At 36.1% G+C, this 26,356-nt stretch overlaps 1 protein-coding gene across 1 annotated transcript in view; it reads left to right on the forward strand.

Moving 5' to 3' along the window:
- Positions 1 to 26,356, forward strand: part of Kcnt2 (potassium sodium-activated channel subfamily T member 2) — a 267,014-nt gene that overhangs the window by 156,294 nt on the left and 84,364 nt on the right. Inside the window, exons 13-16 of the mRNA XM_032915567.1 lie at positions 273 to 378; positions 7,211 to 7,383; positions 14,801 to 14,872; positions 17,703 to 17,837. Coding sequence (XP_032771458.1) covers positions 273 to 378; positions 7,211 to 7,383; positions 14,801 to 14,872; positions 17,703 to 17,837 — 486 coding nt within the window. The remainder of the gene's footprint in view (positions 1 to 272; positions 379 to 7,210; positions 7,384 to 14,800; positions 14,873 to 17,702; positions 17,838 to 26,356) is intronic.

The following is a 26,356-nucleotide window of genomic DNA, read 5'->3' on the forward strand; positions in this document are numbered from 1 at the left end:
ATGCTGAGTTCATGATAGGCAATCTCCAAGTTCATATAATTCTCACATGACAGGAAACATGTCTTCATTGATACATAAAAATGCAAAAGATATTATAATCAATCATATTTCATCATAATTTGCCTCCCATTTCGTAAACTGTGTGATTTTCCTAATATGATGAAAGCATAGATTTATTAACTCTAATTTAAACATGCAGTAGATCTGGGTCAAACATGTGGGTTGCAGCCTCCATGACTACTCAAGTTGTAACATCTCATATTGCTTTTCAGTTATGCCAAAGGCTACCCACCTTATTCTCCATACATAGGAAGTTCACCGACTTTTTGTCACCTACTTCAAGAAAAAGTGCCCTTTTGCTGCTTAAGATTAGACAAGGTAATGTTTTCTTATTGATTTGATTTTCTCTAATAATAAAATTATAGCATAAGCTATTTCATGATATGAAATAATTTTATAGTATTTGATTAAAATATATTAGCATGTAAACTTGATTATATAAAGTGATCACTTTTACTTTTTTTCCTCACTGAAAATCATTAAAGTGCTTTCTCCTTGTATTTAATTACCCAGTTATGTTAACCAGTTGATCAGGTTTTTACAAGGGAAGACAAAGCCACAAGAATCTTAGCCCACTTTAATTATTAGTTTATCACCATTTGTGTTTGCTCACATATTAAGCCTATGTTTTAATAAACAATCTCTTGACAAATGAGGTTTACATACATTTATGACTAGGCCAAAGGCGACCTAGTGTCTTGTCGCGTATCTCTTTCTCACATATTTTGTGTAATTTTCTCTTCCTGCCTGAATGTCTTAAAGAACCAGCTCACAACAAAATAGTCTGAAAGTGTGAACATTTTTGCCTTTTTCTTTGATTTTTTTTCTTTTTGTTTTACTTCAAACAGATCGAAGTGGAACAACACACAACCTAAAAAGATTTCTGGGTCTTTTGCATCATAAACAGGGATTTCTTCTTTTACTCTTTATTTGGGTTTAAAATTATAACACCAGCACCCTTTTTATAGCCTGTGAAACTTGAGTCAATCACCAATAATGTTAAGTTCAATTATCTTTAAAATGGAAATAGTTTTAAAGCTATGAATTCTGTAGGGTTCTTCGAAAGGTTATGTTATTACATTTAACTCAACGCATTTGATTACTAAGGCATCTTTCCATTCATTTACTTAGGATTCTTGCTCTTCTCTTTGTTATAAATATTGTCTGATGTTGCTATTAGAGAAGATTGAAAGAATGTTAGTAAACTCCAAAGTTTATCTATCTGAGGATGGCCTGTGAATCTTTCTCTTACTCTTAATTATTTCATGCCATTTCATTGTAATCAGGAATTCTATTATTCAAGGCCTTACTTACTATTTTGATGTCCTTCTTTTCTTTGATTTTTGAAGCATTTGACATTTCTGGTCATCTTTGCTAAATTAACAGATCTAAGGTTTCAGTGTTGTTCATCTGCACTGTCCCCTTTAAGGTTCAGTTCTTTTTTACTTCAGGTACATTTCATATTTTCCTTCAAGACTGTTAAAAGCTTAATATAAATTTTCATGACCACGATATGAACCCGGACTCACATCTAATGTACTCAATTCTTTTCTCAAACACTTAGTTGTAGAGTGTGTGAAGCCATTAGGAAACCAAGAGAGAAGATAACTTAATTATCTCTAAGTAGCGAATCCAATTCTCACTGTAGAGCTCAGCTCTCAGAGAAAGGAGGCAGTGTAAGGCCTCTAAAATCAATTACCTTTGCTATATTAATACAGGAAAATTATCAGTTTTATTGCTTCACAGCTCCATAAGAGATCAATGTTATTCCAGTAACAATGTTATACAAATATAATAGGATCTACTCTGAATATGGTTGTTTTCTTTGGGATTGTGGGATGGCATTAATCAATTGTGTCTCTGAGGTGTACAGATTGGGATGAACTCATCACTCTGTCCCACTGTCAGCTGACTGTTCTGACCAAGGTTTCTCAACACTACTTTTACATCCTCTCCTTGGGTTTTCTTAACCATGTCCCTTCTGTGTGTTCATAAACATAATAGTTCTCTTGTGATATTTCATGGATATTGAATTTCTAACTATTCTAAGGATCACCCAATCAGTATTGTCCAGAACTTTTTCTAGTGTCTAATGCCTTTTTAAAAATATGAGTTTTACAGAACAAATTGGGTAGTCTTCCTTCTGTTTCTGGTTTGTGGAATAGTTTGAAGAGTACTAGTATTAGTATTCCTCTACTCTAAGGATAAACAGGCTGAGAAAGAAATTAGGGAAATGACACACTTCACGATAGTCACAAATAATATAAAATAACTTGGTGTGGCTTTAACCAAGCAAGTGAAAGATCTGTTATGACAAGAACCTCAAGTCTCTGAAGAAAGAAATTGAAGATGATCTCAGAATGTGGAAAGAACTCCCATGCTCATGGATTGGCAGGATTAATATAATAAAAGTAGCCCTTTTGCCAAAAGCAACCTACAGATTCAATGCAATCTTCATCAAAATTCCAACTCAATTCTTCATAGAGTTAGAAAGAGCAATTTTCAAATTCATTTGGAATAACAAAAAACCCAAGATAGGGAAAACTATCCACAACAACAAAAGAAGTTCTGGGGGAATCACCATCCCTTACCTCAAGCAGTATTACAGAGCAGTAGTGATAAAAACCTGTATGGTATTGGTAGAGAGACAGGCAGGTAGATCAGTGGAATAGAATTGAAGACCCAGAAATGAACCACATACCTGTGGTCACTTGATTTTTGAGAAAGGAGCTAAAACCATACAATGGAAAAAGATAGCATTTTCAACAAATGGGGCCAGTTCAACTGAATGTCAGCATGCAGAAGAATGCAGATCGATCCATTCTTATCAGCCCGTACAAAGGTTACATCCAAGTGGATCAAGGACCTCCACATCAAACCAGATACATTCAAACTAATAGAAGCAAAAATGGGGAAGAGTCTCGATCACATGGACACTGGAGAAAATTTCCTGAACAAAACACCAATGGCTTATACTCTAAGTTCAAGAATCGACAAATGGGACCTCGTAAAATTGCACACCTTCTGTAAGGCAAAGGACACTGTCATTAGGACAAAACACAACCAACAGATTGGGAAAAGATCTTTACCAAAGCTACAACTGATAGAGGGCTAATATCCAAAATATATAAAGAACTCAAGAAGTTAGACTCCAGAGGGCCAAATGACCCTAATAAAAAATGTACAGAGCTAAACAAAGAATTCTCAAGTGAGGAATATTGAATGGTTGAGAAGTACTTAAAGAAACTCTGAACATCCTTAGTCATCAGGAAAATGCAAATCAAAACAATACTGAGATTCCACCACACAACAGTCAGAATGGCTAAGATCAAAAACTCAGGTGACAACAGATGCTGGCGAGGATGTGGAGAAAGAGGAGAACACTCCTGCATTGTTGGTGGGATTGCAAACTGGAACAACCCCTCTGGAAATCAGTCTGGAGGTTCCTCAGAAAATTGGACGCTGCATACCTAATGATCTTGGGCATATACCCAAAAGATGCTCCAACATACAACAAAGAGACATACTCCACTATGTTCATGGCAGTCTTATTTATAATAGTCAGAAGCTGGGAAGGACCCAGATGCCCTTCAACAGAGGAATGGATACAGAAAATGTGACACATCGACACAATGGAGTACTACTCAGCTATCAAAAAATAAATGACTTCATGAAATTCATTGGCAAATGGGTGGAACTAGAAACTATCATCCTGAGTAAGTAACCCAATCATGGTAACACACATGATATGCACTCAGTGATAAGCGAATATTAGCCCAAAAGTTCAAATTACTCAAGATACAATCCACAGACCACATGAAACTCAAGAAGAAGGATGAGCAAAAGGTAGATGCTTCACTCCTTCCTAAAAAGTGGAACAAAAAGATTCTTAAGAGGCTATGATATGAAGATAAAGTTTGGAGCAGAGACTGAAGGAATGGCTGGCTATTCAGAGTCAGCTCCACACGTTCCCCATATATATAATCACCAAGACTACATAAGATTTTTGAAGCTAAGAAGTGCATGCTGACAGGAACAGGATATAGATGTCTCCTGAGATACACATTCAGAGCATGTCAAATACAGAGGCGAATGCTAGCACCAAACCATTGAACTGAGTACAGGACCTCCATTGGAGTAATTAGAGTAAGGGTTGAAAGAGCTGAAGGGGCTTGCAACCCCATAAGAACAACAATGCCAAGCAACCAGAGCTGGCAGGAACTAAAGCACTACCCAATGACTATAAGTGGACTGAACCATGGCTCCAACTGCATATGTACCAGAGGATGGCCTTGTTGGGCATCAATGGCAGTAGAAGCCCTTGGTCCTGCCACGTTTGGATGCCTGGTGTAGGGGAATATGAAGGGGTGAGAAGGGAGGAAGGATGGGAGGGAACCCCCTTATAGAAGAAGGGGGTGTGATGGGATAGGGAGGAGCCTTATGTCTGAGAAACCAGGAAATGGAATAGCATTTTCAATGTTAATAAAAAAGTCTAATAAAAATAAATAAGACTCCAAAAAGAAATCCAACAATGACCTCATGAAATTCTTAGACAAATGGATGGAACTAGAAAATATCATCCTGAATGATAAGCCAATCACAAAAGTATATACATGATATGTACTCACTGATAAGTGGATATTAGCTCAAAAGTTCTGAATTCCCAATATACAATTAACAGACCACATATGAAGGTCAAGCAGAAAGAAGAAAGGTGAAAGTGGATGCTCCAGTCCTTATTAGAAGGGGGAACAAAATACATGAGGAAATATGGAATCAAAGTGTGGAGCAGAGACTGAAGCGAAAGCCATTTAGAGACTTCTATAAATGTAGATCCATCCACCATACCCAGACACTATTGGGGATGCCAAGATGTGCATGCTGACAGCAGCCTGATATAGCTGTCTCCTGAGAGGCTCTATCAGAGCCTTACAAATACAGAACAGGATGTTGGCAGCCAACTACTGAAATGAGAATAGGGTCCCCATTGGAGTAGTTAGAATGACTGAGGTTACTGAGGGAGTTTGCAATCCTATAGGAAGAACAACAATATCAACCACCCAGCACCCCAGAGCTCCCAGGGATGAAATCACCAACCATAGAGTACACATGGAGTGACCCATGGCTCCAGCCACACAAGTAGCAGAGGAAGGCCTGTTGGACATTAATGGGAGGAGAGTCCCTTGATCTGTGAACCCTTGATGCCCCAGTGTAGGGGAATGCCAGGGTGGCAAGGAATGAGGGAGTTGGTGGGTGGGTACATGAGCACCCTTATGAATACAGGGGGTGAGAGGATGAAATGGGGGTTCTCCGGAGTGGAAACCAGGAAAGGGAATAACACTTAAATATATGTAAAAGAAATCCAATGAAAGAAAATTTAAAAAAAATAGAAAACATGGGCTTTTAAATGGTTGTAGAATCTGAATATCAGAACTAAAAACTCTCCGTACTGTATGCTATGTAGACCTTTTCCCCAATTCTCTACTGTTCTTTTCCTTTACATATTCTTTTCTTTATTTTTTAGATTATTTCTCTACTGCCTCATTTCCACTATTAAAATTTCTACCAAATGAGATTTGAAGGTTGACAATTTTTTTTAAACATTAAATTTTCCCTTGGACTTTTTTTACTTTCATCCTAGGGGGAGAATTTGCTTGGTTTCTAGTCCTGCAGAACTTTCTTTCTTCAGTGTTTCTGTTCTTCTGGTCACTATAAATATACATTATTATTGATATTCCCTCTTTATGATGGAGAGCCTATAGTCTTTGGTGGTCTGTGCTTTCATAATAATGCCTACAGCTATGCTACAATGTTTATTCGGGATTATGATTCACTGAATTTTCTGAAACCTGTAGCTTGGTCACTTCTAGAAAAACCCTCAATATTTATTTGAATAAGGTTCTTTCCGGATTGTGAACTTTTTTAGCTTCTAGCTTTTTTTTTTCAGCCTGTGTTTTGCATTTGTGATAGTATTTTCATGTCTCTTCTGCAGCTGATTCTCCCAGCTGCATTATATATGTTCTAATTATTTCTTTCACCATTGGGATTGAACTTGATATTTCACACAAGTTCAGAAAGTGCTTCACTACAGACTTAGACCTTTAGCTCTGAATTAACTTTTGGATTGCATTGCTCTTCTTAAGAGGATATATAGAAATAAATATAGTATGTTTGAACAACTGCCTTGGATATTAAATAGGATTTTGTTAATTTTTTAAGTGCTTTTATTTTTGTCTTCAAACATAATTAACATTATTTTCTGAATCCAGTAACAACAAAATTTCTAATTTTTATATGTTTTAATTATTCTTATTCTCACATTGTGCTTCATTCTGCCAGTTTAAAAATAATTTTATTAAGGGATAATGGAAAAAGGATACTTCATAGGCAAGGAACACCAAGAAAACGAACTAGTATCAACCCAGGTAAATAAAAAGAAGTCCATGTAGAGACATATAATGGTGAAGAAAAACATCACTGAAGCCGTTAGGCTTGCAGATAATTAAGCTTGAAAACTGTCTTGATTCAGTAATGTTAATTAATTTCCTCTGAGCCTAACCTCTCAGGAATAGCAACATTTTCCCAATAACTGTTCTTACCCAGCTCTGGGATGAGTACTGATCAAATGTTGTGCTTTCTTTCTCATGTTTTGCTTCTTACTCTTTAAGCCTGCCTGCTCTGCCCTTAAACAACTCTGCTTCGTTTCTTTACTTTTTCCATTCTTTTAGTTTTCTGTTTCTTTTCTTTTTTTAAATTTTTTTTCTTATGGTATCACTTTAGGTAGCTAGGACTGGGAATATCCCTGAGGCTGCTTAATCATAACATCAATATACTTTGAAAACCAAAGCCACATGTCTATACTATAACAAAACAAATAGTGTGTGGCCGTACAGCAACGTTTAGCTTGCAAAGTAGCCAGTGCACACAGTCCTTTTTCCGTGTCCACCTGTGTACTTCCCGCTCCTTTTCATTATTGATCACACTTTCCTACATCAAGTTCGAGAACTGGGCAAAGACAAATCACAACTGTGCTCCAATCTGTTAGAAAATTAGGTAGATAAATTTTACAAAATCATATATCCTAAATTCTTTCACCAAATTTTACTGGAGTATAAAAATGGCATTTCTTTGTGTAATTTTCCTTCTCTAGAGTTGCCAGCATAACTACTATGAGGATGCAAAAGCCTATGGATTCAAAAATAAACTAATTATAGTTGCAGCTGAAACGGCTGGGAATGGATTATATAATTTTATTGTACCTCTCAGGGCATATTATAGACCAAAGAAAGAATTAAATCCCATAGTTCTTCTATTGGATAATCCGTAAGTATATTTTAAGATACACAGACAGATTTTTAATTTTATTGTGCATTTCCTTAAATTTACTGATAGTTTTAAATCAGAAACATTATGGTGCACAGATCATTGGAAGATAGTCTACGCTATAATGTTAAACGTTATTGGTTATGATCGTGTTTCATCAGTTCTGGTTAAATATCATTACAAACTCTTATTTGAATTTAACAGGCAAATGGTCATCTACACATCGGACCAGTGGAAAGAAGCCACTGAAATATCTCTTGTTAATTTCCTCAATTTAATTAACAAGCTTTAAAGATACCTGCCAAACCTGAACAGTTATTATCAGAGATGCATTTATTGATCTGCTTTTATGTGTTATACCATGGGTGTCACTGTGTGTTTTACTTATGCGAATGTTCTTATACCATAACAGAAAACAAATTATGCTGTATCCCAAGCTTATGTCTGGAACATTTTAGGGTGACAGACTTTGGTAAACATTTTGAAAGTGTTATAGATGAATGTATAGGTTCCCAAATGAAATGGTCAGAACTATTTTATGTTCAAATTGAAGTGCCTCTCAACTATAATTGGGAATAAATTGGTTGCCATGCGGGTAGTGCTAGAAAAAATTTAAGCATGTGAAAGCAAACCTCAGGAGTGTGACAGTCAGGGTGTAGAATGTCTCTAGCAATAGAAGAATTGTCAAGGTCCCCCCAGGTTTTTCAACACTCTGAATTCTGGAGGTTCTCTGCAGGTAAATTAACTTGGTACTACAGACACTTTGGTTAACTAAGTCAAATGATCAGTGTGGGGCTGTTTGTCAACATTACAAACAGAATTTATTTTATTTGATATTTTATGTATTTACATTTCAAATGTTATCCTCTCCCCCCCATACCCTCTTACCCCACCCCCTGATTCTATGAAGATGCTCCCACTTCCACCCACCCACTCCCACCTCAACACCCTCGTATTCCCTTACACTGGCAAAAGGAGCCTTCACAGGACCAAGGGCCTCTCCTCCTATTGATGCCAGACAATGCCATCCTCTGCTACATATGCGACTGGAGTCATGGGTCCTCCTTTGTGTACTCTTTGGTTGGTGGTGTAGTCCCCGGGAGCTTGGGGGTGTGGTGGGGTATCTGGTTGATTGATATTGTTGTTCTTCCTATGGGGTTGCAAACAAACATAATTTAAGATAGGCATTTTTAGACTATTAGGAAGTGTCCTCACTGTGAATGACCAGACCAAACTGATTCAATTAAAGTCCTGGGTCATTAAAAATAAAGAAGTAAGAACCTTCAAAAAGAAAAGAACATCCTCTGCTAATCCTCAGGCAAGACTGATCTGTCCTCTTACTCACATTTTTTAATATTTAATCTGGGGTCCTGATTCATAACTCTTCTTTAACCCCCCATAGAAATATTTATTTTCTCTAAATTTAGGAGTGGTGTGCTGCTTACAAAACAGAGGTATACTCTTCATTTTCAGGCTCCAGTCTTGTGAACTAATCTTAACTCGGTCATTTATCCTTTACCTCATTATCATATCTAACATAAGCCATGCCATCCCATTCCATTTGATTTTGAATAAAAAGCCACAAACATTTCTGATTCTGAAAGATCGATTTGTTCATCAGGATTATCTAGTCCTGTGATTCTTCATGTAGCCTTAATTTCCGAATGTGGTTCATCTGAAACATCCCCTTTTCTGGATTATTGACAGGCCACTGTTGCCCTGTAAGTGTACATATAGCTATTCAATACTATCCTATCAGAATGAAAGCATAAAGACTAACATCAAAAGGTAGCGTTCTTTTCCTGCACATGGTTTATAATAGCAGCAAAGGGGGAAATTAACTCCAAGTCATCATATTTGACATTTAAATTTTATTTTGGATTTTATATAATCATATTACATAAAAACCATGGCACCGGAGAGATGTGTTTAAGGAGTTAACAATCTACATGCTTATATTTAATTTAGATATCTAAATAAACTTTCCTTATCAATGGTATGAAGCAGAGCTAAATGAGTCATAAAATCCAGGCAAAATTCCTGTGGTCAATTCTAGGAGGAAGGGGAGCTATGCACCAGTAAGGTTGTTGTTCTAAACCTTTGGAAGATCTTACCTAACTCATAGATTTTTTTAATATGTATTGTTTGCAATTAGTTTTAAAGGTCCCTATCTTAATCACCAATATTTATCCACTGAAAATCCATCATCCTTAAAAATTCCTGACAGTTTGGATTATAAATGTCCACAGGATGCTGTTGTTTGTTGATTCCTGCTGAGTATAATTTTATTTATACTCAAACACGGTTATCTTATTATCATATTACATGCATTATACTTATTTCAATTCATTTAGTAAATTCCAAGGATATGATATAAAACCCTTAGCTTCCTGTGTATGTCTCAAAAGGGACATCTAACATTTTTCCTTATCTTCAATTGCTTGGATGAAAGGAAGACTCAGAAGCTGAACTTCAATGATAAGGCTCCTGGGAATTTTATGCAGTCCTTCCTGTCTCCCCCTTTGGAAATGAGACACCTGTTGGTCTGGAATTGATTTTATTCTGCAATGCTTTATAGAAAGTTACCAGAAATGATGATTTTTCTCCTTAACATAGATCCATAATCTGAGAACTTTCACAATCATAATTCTATAGACTTTGGTAATTGTTGCTTAATTTTTAGTGTTTCACCAAGTCTAAATGAGCAGTGGTGAAGCCAATATTAAGTAAATGCCTATTGAGAGGAACTCATCAGAAATACAAATTAATTCCACATAACAAGAAAAAAGTGTCCTAATAACAAAAACTTTCAACACATGATAGGATGTCCAGACTGATTCTAGCTAGAGAGACTTGTACATTTCAGTGGTATTCAAGTGAAAGTCTGGCACGTTGAAAACATCTTTCCTGTGGCTCACCAGAGCCACTCTGATCTTCCCACAGCTCATCTTTCGTGCTGTCAGTTCTGATGGTTTCACCATCTGTTCTCCTTTGTTTGTGGTGCTAGAATGATTTCCAATATTTTGATTATAGCCTCTACCTTAAAGGTCATCTCGCTAAGATTTAGCTGGAAGTCAAAGCTAGAATATATTACCCAAACTCAGACAAAGAAGTGCCAGATTCATGTGGCCACCATGAATTTTTACACTGACCATTTATTAAGTCAATCAACCTCTTTGCATGCCCTACCTAAGCACTTCAACTTATTTACAAGTTATTGCTAAAATATGTGATGGAGTAATTCTCCTTGCCCTACGGAAATGTGCAACTTTGTTTCAGACAGAATTGAGATGAATATAAACTTCTCCTCTAGAGCAGCCTGGACCACTTTTTTTTTTTTAATTCTTGTGACCCCATCTTACTTTCTCTTTTATTTAAAACAGATAAGAAAATTCAGGTTATTCTGAGATTTAGATAATATATGTAAGCATAAAATCTAACATATGTGACAGGCTGAGAATGCTAGATTTTCTTCTCCTATAAAAACTTTAACATTGTTACTATTTAAATTACTGAAAGGTCTTATGTAAAAATCCAGTTGAGAAGGAAACAGAGTCTGGAAATGTAGTTTAGTAGAACAATGATTGACTAGTATGTAAGATACCCAAGTTTTGAACACATACTGCAAGTGCGTAAACTCACCCAGACACACACACACACACACACACACACACACACACACACACACACACACACACAACACACACACACACACATACACACACACCTACACATTGATTTTAAGCACTTCCAGCTAAACTTAAACTCTTTACATTTTAAAAAATTATACGCATATTGGTGTTTTGCCTTCATGAATGTCTGTGCCACACTTGCCTGACTGGTGCCTACAAACAGGAGGAAAGGATTGGACTCCTTCTAACTGGAATTACAAAGTTGTGAGTTGCCCTACAGATGCTCAGAACCATGCAGGTCCTCTGCTAGAGCAGCAAATGCTCTTACCTGCTGAGGAGTCTCTCCCGACCCTGATCAAAACAATTTAAAGAAGAAAAGACTATTTAAATGTCGTTGTAAAATACTTATGAAATTAACTTTGATCATAAAAGTACATTACGTTCTTCCCTTGAAGTTGAAATAAAAATATTATGCTAAATAATTTAATTGGACAGAAACGGTTTTCTTTTTTTATTTATTTATTTATTTTTTTTATTAACTTGAGTATTTCTTATATACATTTCGAAAGTGTTATTCCTTTCCGGGTTTCCGGCAAACATCCCTTCCCCCTCCCCTTCCTTATGGGTGTTCCTCCCCACCCTCCCCCATTTCCGCCCTCCCCCCGACAGTCTAGTTCACTGGGGGTTCAGTCTTAGCAGGACCCAGGGCTTCCCCTTCCACTGGTGCGGTTTTCTTGAATTTTGCATATCTGTGAAATTTATGAGCTCATTGTCTGGTGATATTGATCTTAGTATTTTAATATCTGTACAGCATTGTTATGACGTATTTATGAAGGTATGAAATTTTATATTCACAGCCTGTGTTCTTATTAGATACTTCACTCAGGGCCACAATTAACAGATGTGCTTATTTACTTCTATTGGCTGCTTTGTATATTTTTTGACATTTTATATCATTTATAACTAGTAAATTTGTCTGTTTTGTTTGGCTTGGGCCTACACAATTATTTGATGTGCATCTACTTCCTTGACATACAATCATTGTCTCTTAGATTAAAAAATTAAAATATTCCAGTATGTGTTAAAGAAAAACTTGGTTTATATATGATGTATAAATAACACATTCTACATTTATTTTCATATGATAAATTTTTAAAGAAGTTTATAGAAAAAGCCCTTGATTCTTTCATCATGTTTCTTTCATGTGACTTAGAATAGATAGGCTTCTCTATTTGACAGACAGAAAATGCACAGTTTATTGTGTTTTATTGACTGTTTCATTCTACATTTATCATTTTATCATACTTTGAATACATGTCATAAAAAAGAGACAAGGGACATTTTTTCACTGAATGTTCTGTGTGTTTATTTTTTCAATAATTATGCTTCTCACTGTAAAGTTATACTCGCCAATTCACTGTCTGCCAGTGAGAAGGAAAATTGACCAATTATGTATAACTAAATTATTAAGCAGCCTTGTATTTTAACCATTGTTGCCAACTCAGATAAATGAATGTCTATAAAATACATGAATGCAACGTTATTTGTTTCTTTATAATTCTAGTTTCTTTTAAGCTGCAAGTTAATCTTTAATTACTGAGCTTCACTGGGAGTATGTATTTACATGGTTTAGGTGACTAGATTATGCCTTCTAAGAATTTGGAAGATATCGTGCTCATTTTAAATATATGTTATAAATACATCATAACTAAAATTCATGAGATTTCTTTAAAAAGGCACTTCTTGTAAAAATTACAGTTTATTATACCTACCAATAATAAGAGAAAAATATATAAATAGTCCCATCTTGAATTTCCTCTCTTGCATGATGGTGGGCATAGCATAAATGCATATTTGCTCCAAGGCTGAGTATAGCTTATTACTCAGAAAATTTTAAATCTCTTAATGAATTTAATGATTCAATTATGCAAGTGTTCCAAAAAGTTTAGAGACATCATGAGAAAACAAAACAAAACAAATAATCAAAATAAAAAAAATAAAACCGACAACACAAACCTTAGAGGAATACTGTAAAGAAATTGGAACAATCTGATCGTAAATGAATATACCAGATTAAAATTGATACAATGGAAGCCCATATAAATATCTACAATTAATAATTAGGAATGGTATTTAAAAGGCCAGACAAAAAGGATCTAGTAATTTAAAAAGATACAAGCAAAAACCTTTTTAGACCAAAACCTTGATTGTTCTTGTTTTGGGTGCTTGTATCTTTACACACAGTTCTAAAATCATGAAGTGCATCAAGAGCCATAAAATACTGTCCCCCTAATGTTAAGAAGCAAGAAAGTTTCTAGAAACTGAATTGAAGTCTCTGGCCTAAATCCTGCAAATACTTGTCTTATTATATTAATTAAGAACTTTAAAGATAGTTAAAGACTGAAGAATATCCTCTCTCTGATGGCTTCAGATTTTGATAAAACTGATGCTCAAAAGTCATCTACAAGTGAGCATACCAATGTTATATGTAAAATAAACTAGGTATGATAAACAAAAAGTGAATATGGATTATGAGTTAAAATATTCTTAATTTTCAAAATTGAATTGTGGTAGTTTAATGCAATATAATAGTACTGCTCCTTTTAATTACAAATAAAAATATTACAAATAAAAATATTACAAATAAATTCAGCATCCAGAAGAATTTACTTAAAATTTTAACAGTATCATCATTTCAAAGTTTTTTAAATGCATTACTGTATTACACTTTATTTTTATTTAGAGTTTAAAGAGATAGGATAGAAATCAATGGGAAGAAAATAGGTAGGAAAAGAATTGAAAAGGAAATTGCAAGTTTCTATCTCATTACCTTGACCTGGAATTTCCCTTCTGTCTTGTACCTGCCAAATTGTTCCTCATCTGCCAACACCAAAAGTAAATATTATCTCTCTGTAATATTCTCCAATTCTGTGTCCTGGGCATGATTAGTGTTTTTTTTTTCTTTAGAGTAAAACATTGCATTCTTATGGTTTTCTATATACATTTAAATTTCTACATATGTCATAAATTGATTGGCTACTCAATATATAAAATAAGATATTTAAAGTTCATTGAACAGTGTTTGGGCCTATATTTGCTTAGTGGATGCATGCATAAATTAAAAGCTAAAGTGAATGTAACTTATTAAGTTGTCTCTAAGCAAGGTTCTTCCTTTTGCTCTGCTTACATGTAAAGATTTCAGTTACAATAAACATTGTTCAACAACATACCTTGGTAAGACTCTCAAAGGTGAAATAGTGTCAATGTAACTTTATGTAACACGACTTTTCTATGGGTATATAGACTATAAACTAGACATATTCATATGTGAAGTATGGTGTGATTGTATTCAGATGTGAAGTATGGTGTGATTGTATACATTTTTTAGGCAAATCTCTCTTGTACTCAAGCTTATTGATTACTATTAGAGACACTTGTAGTGCTTAAGTTCATCTGAGAAACTAACAACCATTTGCTCTTCATTGTCAAATTCTCTTCTGCATTAGGTAACTGAAATATTGGATAAGTGTTGTCTTAATTAAGAGTAATAATTCAGTATTTTTCAGGATTATGCCATAATGTTTCTGATTTATAACTCACACTTCTTAGTATATCATATGGTTCATTAAAAAAAGTGCAAATATATTCTCAATCAAAAGGGCAATCAATGTAGAATGTATCTTGTCTTTGGTTTTGGAAATGCAAACTAAACTTGCTTCGCTTCCCTAGAAGTGCTGCCCCTGTTGTGACACTCTGTTTCATTTTGTAACCCATTTGCTACATAGGCCAGATATGCATTTTCTGGATGCAATCTGTTGGTTTCCAATGGTTTACTACATGGTGGGCTCTATTGACAAGTAGGTGACAATGTCTATGGCACATGACGAGTGTAGTGTCCTGTTGTGATGTGTCAAGTGCTGTGTCTTGTTCCTGCATGATGAGTGTACTTTGTCGTGTTGGTAAATATGGTGACTTATGCATGCAGAACACATGCCCCTGTGCTATGTACCTCCTGTCATACTGCTAAGCTGTAATTCATTGAGGAATTGCAACAGACCTTGCTGCATGTCAGGTTGGTCAGGTTCACACATTTGCAAAGCTCTTTCAGTCTTGCAATTTTTGGAAAGGCAGCAGGTTTTTTTTTTTCAGTAGTATCGATAAGGAGGCATCCAAAAGTAAATTAAAATTCCACATTGCAGTGCAGTGAGACTGTTACCATAATTTCAATATAAATAGTAACAATTTCATGTCAATTTGTTTCAGAAATTTTCAGAATTCATAATTATATAACTTGCTAATTGAAAGACTGTGTAATGCATGCAACTATGCAATGTATTAACATAAAATATAAAATATACATAAATGTTTTTGTGACACCATTAATTAGAAAAATACATTAGCACCAGATTAATAGGATGAAATACTGTAAAAATATGTGTGATGTTCAAAAAGGAAACTAAGAATATTAAATTCCAAAGAAGGTGATGATTAATTGGAGAGTAATAATTATTGAAGGTTGATCACCAAATCTATATGCAAGTGTATGTACTAATTCTTGGTAGCTTATGTTTGAAATTTTCAAGAAAATAAAACCCGTTTAAGCAAGAATACTTCCTCACACTTGCAAATTTCACATTTTCCAACTTGGGAAAACTGAGTCATGGAAAAGTAAAAAGTCATCCCTGGTTAGAACAACTTTTGAGTTTGTCACTGAGATGAGTTTCCTTGGCTGCTGTTGCCATCTGGTGGCTAAACTGTGTAAAGCAGTATCCTTTAAAGAAAGGGGTGAAGGTGTGTAAAAAGCAGAGAGGTATCAGAATGTAGCCAGAACTCATAAGAGTAAGTCCATAGCTTACTCAAAAACACTAGCATGTTAATTAGTAGCATGAAAGCCTTAAGAACATGAAGATTCTACATGTTTCACTAATATCCCAATTGCATGTATTGTCTCTAAATTCTAATGCATCATTTAATAATAACTCATGGTCCTGAGTCACTATAGCAGATAACACTTTAAGGATGAAGCCAACAGATGCACTTGAGAGCAGGTTGTCTCAAGAAACTTAGAACAAGCTCTCTTAGAAAAATATTTATTCAACAATAACTCTTGTTTCGCAAAATCTTTTCTGCTGTGACTCAGTAAATCTGACTTCTTACCAGTTTATATTTCTCTTGTTCTATAAAATCATAGGAGAAAATGTTGATGTAGAAAGGGCTATACAGGCTGAAAATACAAGGAAATACCTTGAAATTCCTAAGTAACTGGGAGCAAGATGAGTTATCACCAATTCTCCATAAGGGACGAAATCATCTTCTTTTTCTATCTAACTTTTTTCCATCTTGCAATGGCTTAAATTAAGGTATTGCACATGTTCAAAGGCATGTTACTGCTTGATAATTTCTAAAACGTAATTTAATCAGTTTAGGGAGAAGTATAATGAATCTCCTATCAAAAGGGAAATGTAGAACACTAGAGATTTACCTTGACGATCATTTGTACTGATCAGATATTGGAATTCTGTCTTCTTTTCTCATGGGGCATATATTTGCGATAAAATGCTGTATAAACCGTTTAAGCCTTAAAATATCTGTCACAGAGAATTGCTCCAAATTCACACGCAGTGTTTGTCTCCCCACAACACCCCTCAAATTTTTTCTAATAGCCCTCTGAGGCCTGTTAACCCATCATGTGCTTTTATGAGAATGTCCGGAAAACAATTTCAGCTAATATCAGTAGTGACTGCAGTTTTTCACACTTTAATTTTGTTAGCTTGAATCAGGAGGTTCGGACATTAACTGATTTTCTTATCTGTCTTCACTGAACTCTGTAAGTACTACATCCTTTTTACTACGTCAAGTTTAGTCTCACCCCATTTTTGTCCTGTTTTTTCTAGTCTATACAAAGCAAAGACACTGAGACTAAATAGAGGCCCAGGTTCAGCCTCAATGATAAACATCCCTTTCTTTAATTTGCACGGAAGATTCCAGTCAATACATCTTATAGAAATAAGAATGAAAACTAACCAGAATAGTTCATAACTACTTATAACTCAGTTTTTCTAGTTACCTCATAGAGAGGTACAAAGAAACTTGGACCATTCAATTTCTTGGTAAAATTTTAACACACACATGCGCACGCACACACGCACACACACACACACACACACACACACACCTTACTGTCATTGAGATATAGAAACAGTTGGTAGTTCCAGATATGTAGATATAGATAGATAAATAGATATGCATTTATGAATTCATATCACATACCTTTATATTTTACATTAGCTTAATGCCTAAATTAATGTAGCCATTGCCCCTCTTATACTCTCACCAAAATCCACTTAGCAACTTGAACCAATTATATTGTTTTGTTCTTGAAATCATACACTAGCTGTGAGCATGAATCATTGTCATATTTTTATTTCACTCTTTAGACACTAAGTGTGACTGAGCACAGATTCCAAATACGAATGCTTTGGAACTGTTAGTATCTGACAAATTTGGAACTTCCTATCAGCAGGTCATGTTACATTACAGTGGGCCTTCGTGTCTATCTGCATTCTCTATGAATTCAGCTGTAAGGATGCATTCCCAAGCCGACCAATAATCAACGTTAGGCGCTCAGTGCGGTATTGCCGTTTATTTAAAGACCTTCTTTTCTTCCTTTTCGGATTTTTATCAAAGCCTAGATGATTTGCTCAGGTGTGGAGTGACCTTCGCTGCCAACATGGTGGTTGTGGACAAAGAAAGCACCATGAGTGCAGAGGAAGACTACATGGCGGATGCCAAGACGATTGTGAACGTGCAGACTCTTTTCAGGTACGCGTCTGGAGCCTAACCCTCTGTTCATGTAGGTCGTGTTTTCTATATGTGAAATATTTGATTCCGTGCATGAGGAGTGAGTCCGGGAAAGCTGACCTTAGAATATCGGTTTATTCACTTGATCATGCAGCAAATACTTACATAGTATGTAATTTGACTGGTACAGAATAAAGTTAGTAATTCTTCCCTTACTGATGACATATTTATTTTGTATAGCTTCATAATAAATTCTAAAAAAAAATATGTACGATGCCTGGCATGATTTAGGACAGAATGTGTTCTAATGTGGGTTTCTTTCCTAGTAGTGACCCAAGACTTGCCTATACCTAGGACTTCCCTAGGACTGTGATATTGTCGGACAGTAGTCTATTCAGAGTAGGAATGAATTTGGAAATTTACTCTCCCTCTTTTCACATCTTTCTGTGAACTACTTCAGATGTAAACCTCCATTTTGGTAATCACTGGAAAGGTCAGACAGACCTGACCAAAGGAATGTTCCCTGTGAGAAGGGGAGGAAGAATCACAAATCGGAGTCACTGGTGATTGCTCTAGAGTCATTTGAAAAACGTTTCTATTTTGTGAATGAGTTTTTAGATGCCCAAAGGAAAGGTGTGAACTGCTGAATTATTAAGATAATTCAAATATCCTCTACTCTTTCAGTACATTTCCCTTCATCTTCATAGCTTCATTGGTAACAATGACAATGTCATATTCAAGTACCTCTGTTTATAGGGTGAGCTCACAGTTCACAGGTAGGAACTTAGGTGGGAGCTTAGGTGACAATTTGAACTGTGATGTTAGGAACTTTCTCAAAATCTCAGTGTATCACTTATAGTTTATACATTTGTAAAATATCATTATTTTGATATTAAGGTATCAAGAATCTATAATCTCTTAGAACATACTTTAAAATATGTATTAAATATTATGTACTATAATTACAGCCACATACCTGCCAGTTTTATGTGAGAGAATGGAAAGTCATAAAAACTTATGCTATTACAGAGAGCAGCAAAGGCCGTCTGGTACAGTGTCCACCTGGACTCTCTCCTGACATCATTAACTTTACAACCTGAGTGTGCTCCTAACCTCATCGAAATTCAGTTTCCAATCATCCATAAAACCCTGAGAAAATTAATTAACCTACCTTGAAATGGCAATAACACTTAGAGATGAAACACGTAAAGAGTCTGTTGTCACCACACCCAGAAAATACACCCTAAATTTGTATAAGACCTTCTAGCTATAATGGGAATAATATACACTACAATGTTTTTACAATATGGTAGCTCATGCACAATAAAGGTAATGTGATTGCCCAGAAGACTGCATTGAATACCAATGTAGGACATATTGAAAATATGGCCCTTATAAGCAACTTTTTTCTTTAGAGAACAAAAAGTAATTACTTTAATGATGAGATTCACAAAGTGTGGAATGAATATATATATATATATATATATTCCAAAAGCTAATTACAGTTTTTATAGAAGAAACTTTTCAAACTAAATGTGCTATTTTACTTACCATGTACTGGGTTAATTCCATTGTAACAAAGGTAGAATTGGTTTAATCCTTATTACCTACTCTTTGAATGAATTATTTAATTCCATGTTAGTAATAAATCATTATCTGTTTGAAAGGTACCAACATATTAGTTACTCATTTTCAAACTAACTGATGAGAATCATTTAGAGATGATACATACAATTGTCTGAATTGATCAAAAATCAGCCCTTCTTCTGGACCTGGCTGATGGATGAATGAGTGATTAAATGAATGAATGAGTGAGTGAGTGTTGTATGATCCCTCAACTACTAGTTTTTAACAGGGCCTGAATCCTAGGCACCCTACGAAGATTTCTGAGAACAGAGGGAGTGAGCAGGTTGTGTTAATATATTTGGGAAGATATGTGTCTATCAATTCTTCTTACCTTCCAGACTCAGTTTCTCTACAACATCTGACTTTTTTTAAACTTTCTATCTTTTTTCTAATGCTCCTAAATCTTCATAAATGTACCCTGTATGCTACCATTAACTGATTAACCTACCATTTCATTGCCCCTTGCTAAATGAGGAGTTTTCTCTCTCTTTGCAGACTGAAATCCAGCTACTCAGTTCATATTTTTTTTAATTCACAGATCATAACTAAGAAACCTGCCAACTTTCAGAATAAAATCACAAGTTTATATTTCCCCCTCCATACATGAATGCATTTCCAATATCAGACCAAATAAAGTCTCTAGCACTTCTGGCATTCTCATGCTTACCTTGAAAACATCTCACCCCAGTCTCCATAAAATTGCTGGCAGACCTCCTGTGCCTACGCCACACACCCCAGTGACTTCTGACAAAGAAGTTTATCAGTCTCAAATCTATCTTCTTTCTCCCAGGCGCTGCTGGAGTCTCTCTTTCACCTGGCTGTTGTTTTACTTGTAAAAACTAAGAAAACTGCTTTTCAGTTTCCTTTTGTTTTTAAATTCTGCAAAACTAAGAGTCAGCAAAGGGAAACGTGTTTTCCACCAACAAGATAAAGGAAAGGAGATTTAAAACTATCAAGACAGTGGAAATGAACCCGTCGGGGTCAAGATGTGCAAGTCAATTTTATCAGCAACTAATCTGTTATGTAAATCCCTCTGCTGGAGTACTTTAGAATTACTGTATTTAGAATTATTACCAGTTGGTAAAGGTGATGTCTAGCCTGTTAAACTGTTTGTTCTGGCACTTTAACAGTCTAGGTTTGGCCCATTCATCCCTTCATGTGGTTAAGACAAGATCAGTTATCAATTTGCCTTGACCCAAAGCAGTTTGGGGCTGGGAAAAGGGTGATTTTAACTTACAAGTTCCAGCATGTTATTGAGGAAAGTTAGAGCAAGAGCTCAAGGAAGGTGCATGGACGTACCAAGCAGAGAATGATGAACACTCCTTACTGACTTGCTTTCCCTGATGTGTCCAGCTTGCTTTCTTATATACAACCAGACTCACCTCCCTAGAAATGACACCACCCATAGCAGACTATGGCCTCATATGTCAATTAACAATGAAGAAAATGCCTCACAGACAAGGTTCTGAAAGCAGACCCTCCATATAGATCCCCTTGTCTTAAAAGTGTCAAGTCAATAATGAAGCTACCTGCTTGGCAGAAGGAATGGTAAAAAGCATAAAAATGAACGTTAATCAAGCTTATGGAATCAAACATCCAAAAAAGAGTCCATTGACACAAAATTCATCTTTAGATTGTCTTTGTGCCTTTTTAATTTAAATAGTCTAAGAATTCGGTCATAGAGAAAATTTGTGCAGAGTTGAGCAAATCTGCCCAACATATCGTCCCACTCAACATTCTCTACGTGGGCCCTGTAAGGTAGTCAGAAATTGTCTCTCTTCTCATAGTTTTAGTTGTGCAGTGAAGTTACAATAAAATGATCATTTCTGCTCCATGACATTCCCTAGTCATTGTGGACAACTTGCATGGTGAGGGCTGGAAGTACTCTGGGTTAATTTTTTGACAGAAAACTGTTGCATTGTGGATATGTTCCACAGCAAGTAGCTGTGCTAAGAGAAGGTTCTGGCTTTTAAAGAAAACTAGGAAGGCATCCAGGAGACCTGTGTGTCCAGGTTCATTGGGTAAGAGAAGACTGATCAAAACTGAAGAAAGCCCCTCATTTCTTGGCTATAGATAATTTCAGGAACTGTCTTAACCTTTTGTTAAACATAAACATTTTTAGTAAATCCAGCAAGAAGATCCTATTCTTATATAACTGAAATACATGTAATACTAGTTTTTCTGCAAAGACAAATAGGATTCCCTTCTTTTTTGTTTCCACAAGCCAATCTTGAGAGATTTGGGGTGATAATCCAAAGTTGATGTGAAAATTACTAAAAAAAAGTCGCTGTCCTAAGCAACTATAAACAGAGCACACGTTTTGACAACCATGTGGTAGGTAAACTGAGGCAGGCAACCCTTGAGGGTCAATTCTTAGAGCCTTTGAATGGGGGTGGATCCAGATACCTACAGAGGCTGCCGCCTAGGGAAGTCAGTGGTTAACGAAGTTGCTCAGCAGACTTTTTTTCTGCGGGAACAAATCTTAATTTACTGGAGCTGGCATTCCCTATTTTTAGCAGAAAAACCATGAACCCTTTGAACTCTTTGGGGCCAGTGAGAAAGAGAAGGAAAGAGAGAAGAGAGAACATTCACACACATACTTACACACACACACAAACACACACACACACACACACAAACCCACACACAGACATAGACACACACACACACAAACACACAGAGTGAGTATACAAAACAAAAAGCAGAGACCAATAACATTATACACATAAATACAGGCATACATGCATACATACATATGTACATAATACATACATACATACATGTGTACATACCTATAGTCAGACATGACATGTACACATTTACAGATAGAATGGTTAGAGCAAATCTCCACCAATCAGGCTTCAAGCATTACACACACACACACACACACACACACACAGACACACACACACTCACACACACACACACACAAGCTTTACAAACATGCACACATACACAGTGTTGATGGATGGAAGGAACAATGTTCAAATCCCTACCTTTTGTTTTTGCTTCCATAGCGAATATATCCCAGAAAAATCTTTCAAGAAGAGTAAAATTACAATGTGATTACGTTTTTGATTTCTTTTAGAGAATGATTGCAAAATTAAAATAAAACATTGTGTTTCCCAATACCTTTACAAGAAATAACATTATACATAGTACAGGTAAAGAAAATAAATTATTTCCAAAAACCCATGTACATTTGTAACTAAGCATCTTGTTATAGATTAACAAACTATAAGCAAACAAATCTGTTTTAGCTTACTCGCAGACAGCAAGGAGTAATTATTTTATTATTTATCTTTAAAATTAATCTTGTAAGAATCTTAGAAAAATCACAAATTTAAACTTTTATATAAAAACCAGTAATGCATACTATAAATCCTTAGAATGAATATATACTCCTCACCAATTCTTATTAAATCATATCAGGAAGCTGAGGGGGAAATGGGTATAAGAAATCAATTGTCACGAGTCCAGCCTCAGTGAGAGTCATGTCAGCCAGTGCTGCCATTGTTCTTGCTCCCTGACCATACACGGTCCCTAACATAACTATCTAGAGTGTGCCTTTCTGAACTTCATATTGTTCCCTGGGATTTTTTTACGTTAGAGCCAGTAGTAAAATCTCCCCCTAGCTTCACTGACAATTTCTATTTCCAAATATTTTCTAGGGGTGGTGGTCATTGCTGACAATCTATGTCTTTAAGTTCTTTTCTAGGGTGGGATCCCAGCAGCAATGCCTGAAAGAAATCAAGCATTATTACTGTGAGTGTAAGGGATACTGCCCAGTGAGAGACTAGAAGTTCCCTTAAACTTTCCATATAACTCTTAGATTAAGAGGGATGTAGGGCAGCAAGCAGAGCAGGACTCCATAATAGCAGGAAAGCTGTGCCACACTAAGGCTCCCCAGTGTGTGTGTGGTAACCAACTGGCCTCATTCCATGAGTTCTAAAGTCATTTGTCATTCCACGTACATGGGCCTCAGCAGCAAGTCAGGCTTAAGAAACGTTGCTATATTGTGTGGCAATTGCATTTCTGTTGAATGCTGTCAAACAAAATGTCACTGTGAAGCCATGAAGTCCTCAGTCTCATGACTGCCTTGTCTCAGCCTCACAAGTAATGGAATTATAGACATGTCCCACCATATCAGGAGTGACTTCATTTGATTCTGAAAGTTCCCCCTTGTCTGTCTCTCTATCCATCCATCCATCCATCCATCTATCTATCTATCTATCTATCTATCTATCTATCTATCTATCTATCTATTTTTATCTATTTACATGTGTATATATGTAATATTGTCATTAATTAATATATACATTAATTGTCTGAGGTATATTAATTAATATAAATATTTAAATTAATAAAATGTATATACATATAATTTTTGCCCCTAGAGACATAGCCATTTCTTGTTAATCATCCGGTCTTTTGGTCTTAATTTGCCTCCTTTGCCAGGATGAAATCCTTTCAGAAAATAGGTGATGGATGTCAAGGAGTTTGTGATTCCCCTCCAAACCTCTTAGGACCAAATGCAAGCAAAGTTTCTAAGAGGCAGTTGGCTCTTCCACCAAGCACACCTGGCTTGCTTTCTCAGTTTCACTTTGTCTGTCTTGTAGCTGATGTCCTAGTATCTGAAAGAACTGCAACAGAACTAGAGAATTGAGGTTCTCTGAGTTAGGAGCTAGACTCTGATATACTGTCAACAGAAAACATCTTTACAACATGTTTTATAAGTAGAACTTTAAAGACAATCAGCAAGAGCATGTGCCTTTAAAAAGAAGTTTGAAAAATAAGTACTTGTAAGAATGCCTTAGGAGTTTTAGTAAGCTTAATCCTCTTACATGTACCATCTTTAAGATTTATTCCCCCTCAACCACAATCGTTTGTGAATTATTTAGACCTTAATGATATGTGCCCTTTGTTAACAACCTTCTTTTTCCACTGTAGAATTATCAACTCACTTTAATTAGAACAAATGTTTTACCATCTTAAAATCCTAACATCCATATATATAGAATATAATTATATATATATACATATATATATATAATTTTAGCCTTCTTTATCAAAAGCATATCCTCATACATATATTCTACTTTACATTTATCTGTCTTGCCCCTATTTCTTTGTTCCATATCTTTTACTTTCTTTTTTTATGAGACAGAACAACATAAAAATATGAATTTATTTTAAAATGACTTGAATAGAAATAATGTTTTGCAGTGCCTTAAAGTTACCAAAGAGCCCCTTGGAAGACTGTTTGGCTAACATACATGGAGCCTTGGGTTAAATACCTATCAACACTTAGTGCTGAACATGGCGACATAAACAAGAAATCTCAGCACTGAGGAAGCAGAGGCAGGAGGATCAAAAATTCAAGCTCACCTTTTGCCACCTAGCAAATTCAATACTAGCCTGGACTACACCAAACCCTGTCAGTCAATCAACCACTCAATAATTAACTTGTTGGCAGATTGTTAAATTTAAATTTTCTTTTATTTAACATATCCTAGAAACATTTTAATGGCACTTGTATTTTTTAAAGACTTTTTTATACATTTTTGCTTCTCTTTCACTAAAGTCTGTGACTTACAGAATGCCATGCTCCAGGGAGACCTTGCCAAGATGGCAAAAGTCCCTTGGAAAGTGGCCAAATTTGCATAAGGAACAAGGTAAAAGGGAGAGAAAATACAGATTGTGAGCATTGCTCTGAAGAACTGAGACAGATAGCAGACTGCATTATTTCTAAAGGAAGTAGAGGAAATCAAGACTTTTTCATGCACACTGCTCAGGAAACTTGCTATTAGTTTCAATGCAAGCTTGGCCTGAGTGTCCTTCTACATTCACTAAGAAAGAAAAGAGAAAAAGAAAGTACCTTTGTCATTGTTTTAATACCAGGAAGAAACATCATAACCGATGCAACTCTGCATTTTTTTCATTTTACTAATTCAGTTTACATCCCTCTCACTACTCCCCTTCCTGGTCACTCCTTCCCATAATGCTTTCCTTTATGCCCCTTCCCTTCTCCTCTAAGCAGGTGTCCCTCATCCCTAAGAATCCCCCTACCCTGGCACATCAAGTCTAGGAGGCCTAGGCCCAGCCCCTGTGTTTCCTTTGGTTGGAGGTCCAGTCTCTGAGATCCCCAAGAGTCCAGGTTAGTTGACTCTGTTGGTCTTCCTATGGGGTTCTTATCCTTCCCCTTGTTCTACTATAAGAGTCCCCAATCTCCATCAAGTGTCTGGCTGTGAGTGTCTGTATCTGTCTGAGTCAGCTGCTGGGTGAAACCTCTCAAAAAACTGCCATACTAGACTCCTGTCTGCAAACATAACAGAGTGTCATTAATTATGCCAGGGATTGAAGCTTGTCCATGGGATGGGTCTCATGTTGGGCCATTATTGGTTGGCCATTCCCTCAGTCACTGTTCCATCCCCAATCTGTGCATTTCTTGTAGACAGGATAAGATTTGGGTCAAAATTTTGTGGGTGAATTGGTAGTCCCATGCACTGGGGTTCCTGTGAGGCCATAGGAGGCAGCATCCCCAAGCTTCATATCCCCAGTGCTGTAAGTCAAGGCTGAGGACCCTTATAAAAGAAAGCATTCCCTTGTGTTTTATCTTCATGGTGGGGAGCATAGTGCTGCAGAAGTAGCTGAGAGGGTTTATCCTGATCCATAGGCAGAAGGCAAGGAGAGTCACTGTGCCTGATGTGGGCGTTTGAAATCTGAAAGTCCGTATCGCAATAAAACCTAATTAAGCAAGGCCACAGCTACTCCAACAGGGCCATAACTACTCCAACAGGGCCATACCTCTTAATCCTCAAATAACCTACTCCCTGGTGACTAAGCATGCAAATATAGAGGCTGTGTGGTGGTGGACACACATACTCATTCAAATCACCACAAAAAAGAAGAAA

The sequence above is a fragment of the Rattus rattus genome, chromosome 10 (assembly GCF_011064425.1).
Source record: "Rattus rattus isolate New Zealand chromosome 10, Rrattus_CSIRO_v1, whole genome shotgun sequence".
NCBI classification, from domain to species: Eukaryota; Metazoa; Chordata; class Mammalia; order Rodentia; family Muridae; genus Rattus; species Rattus rattus.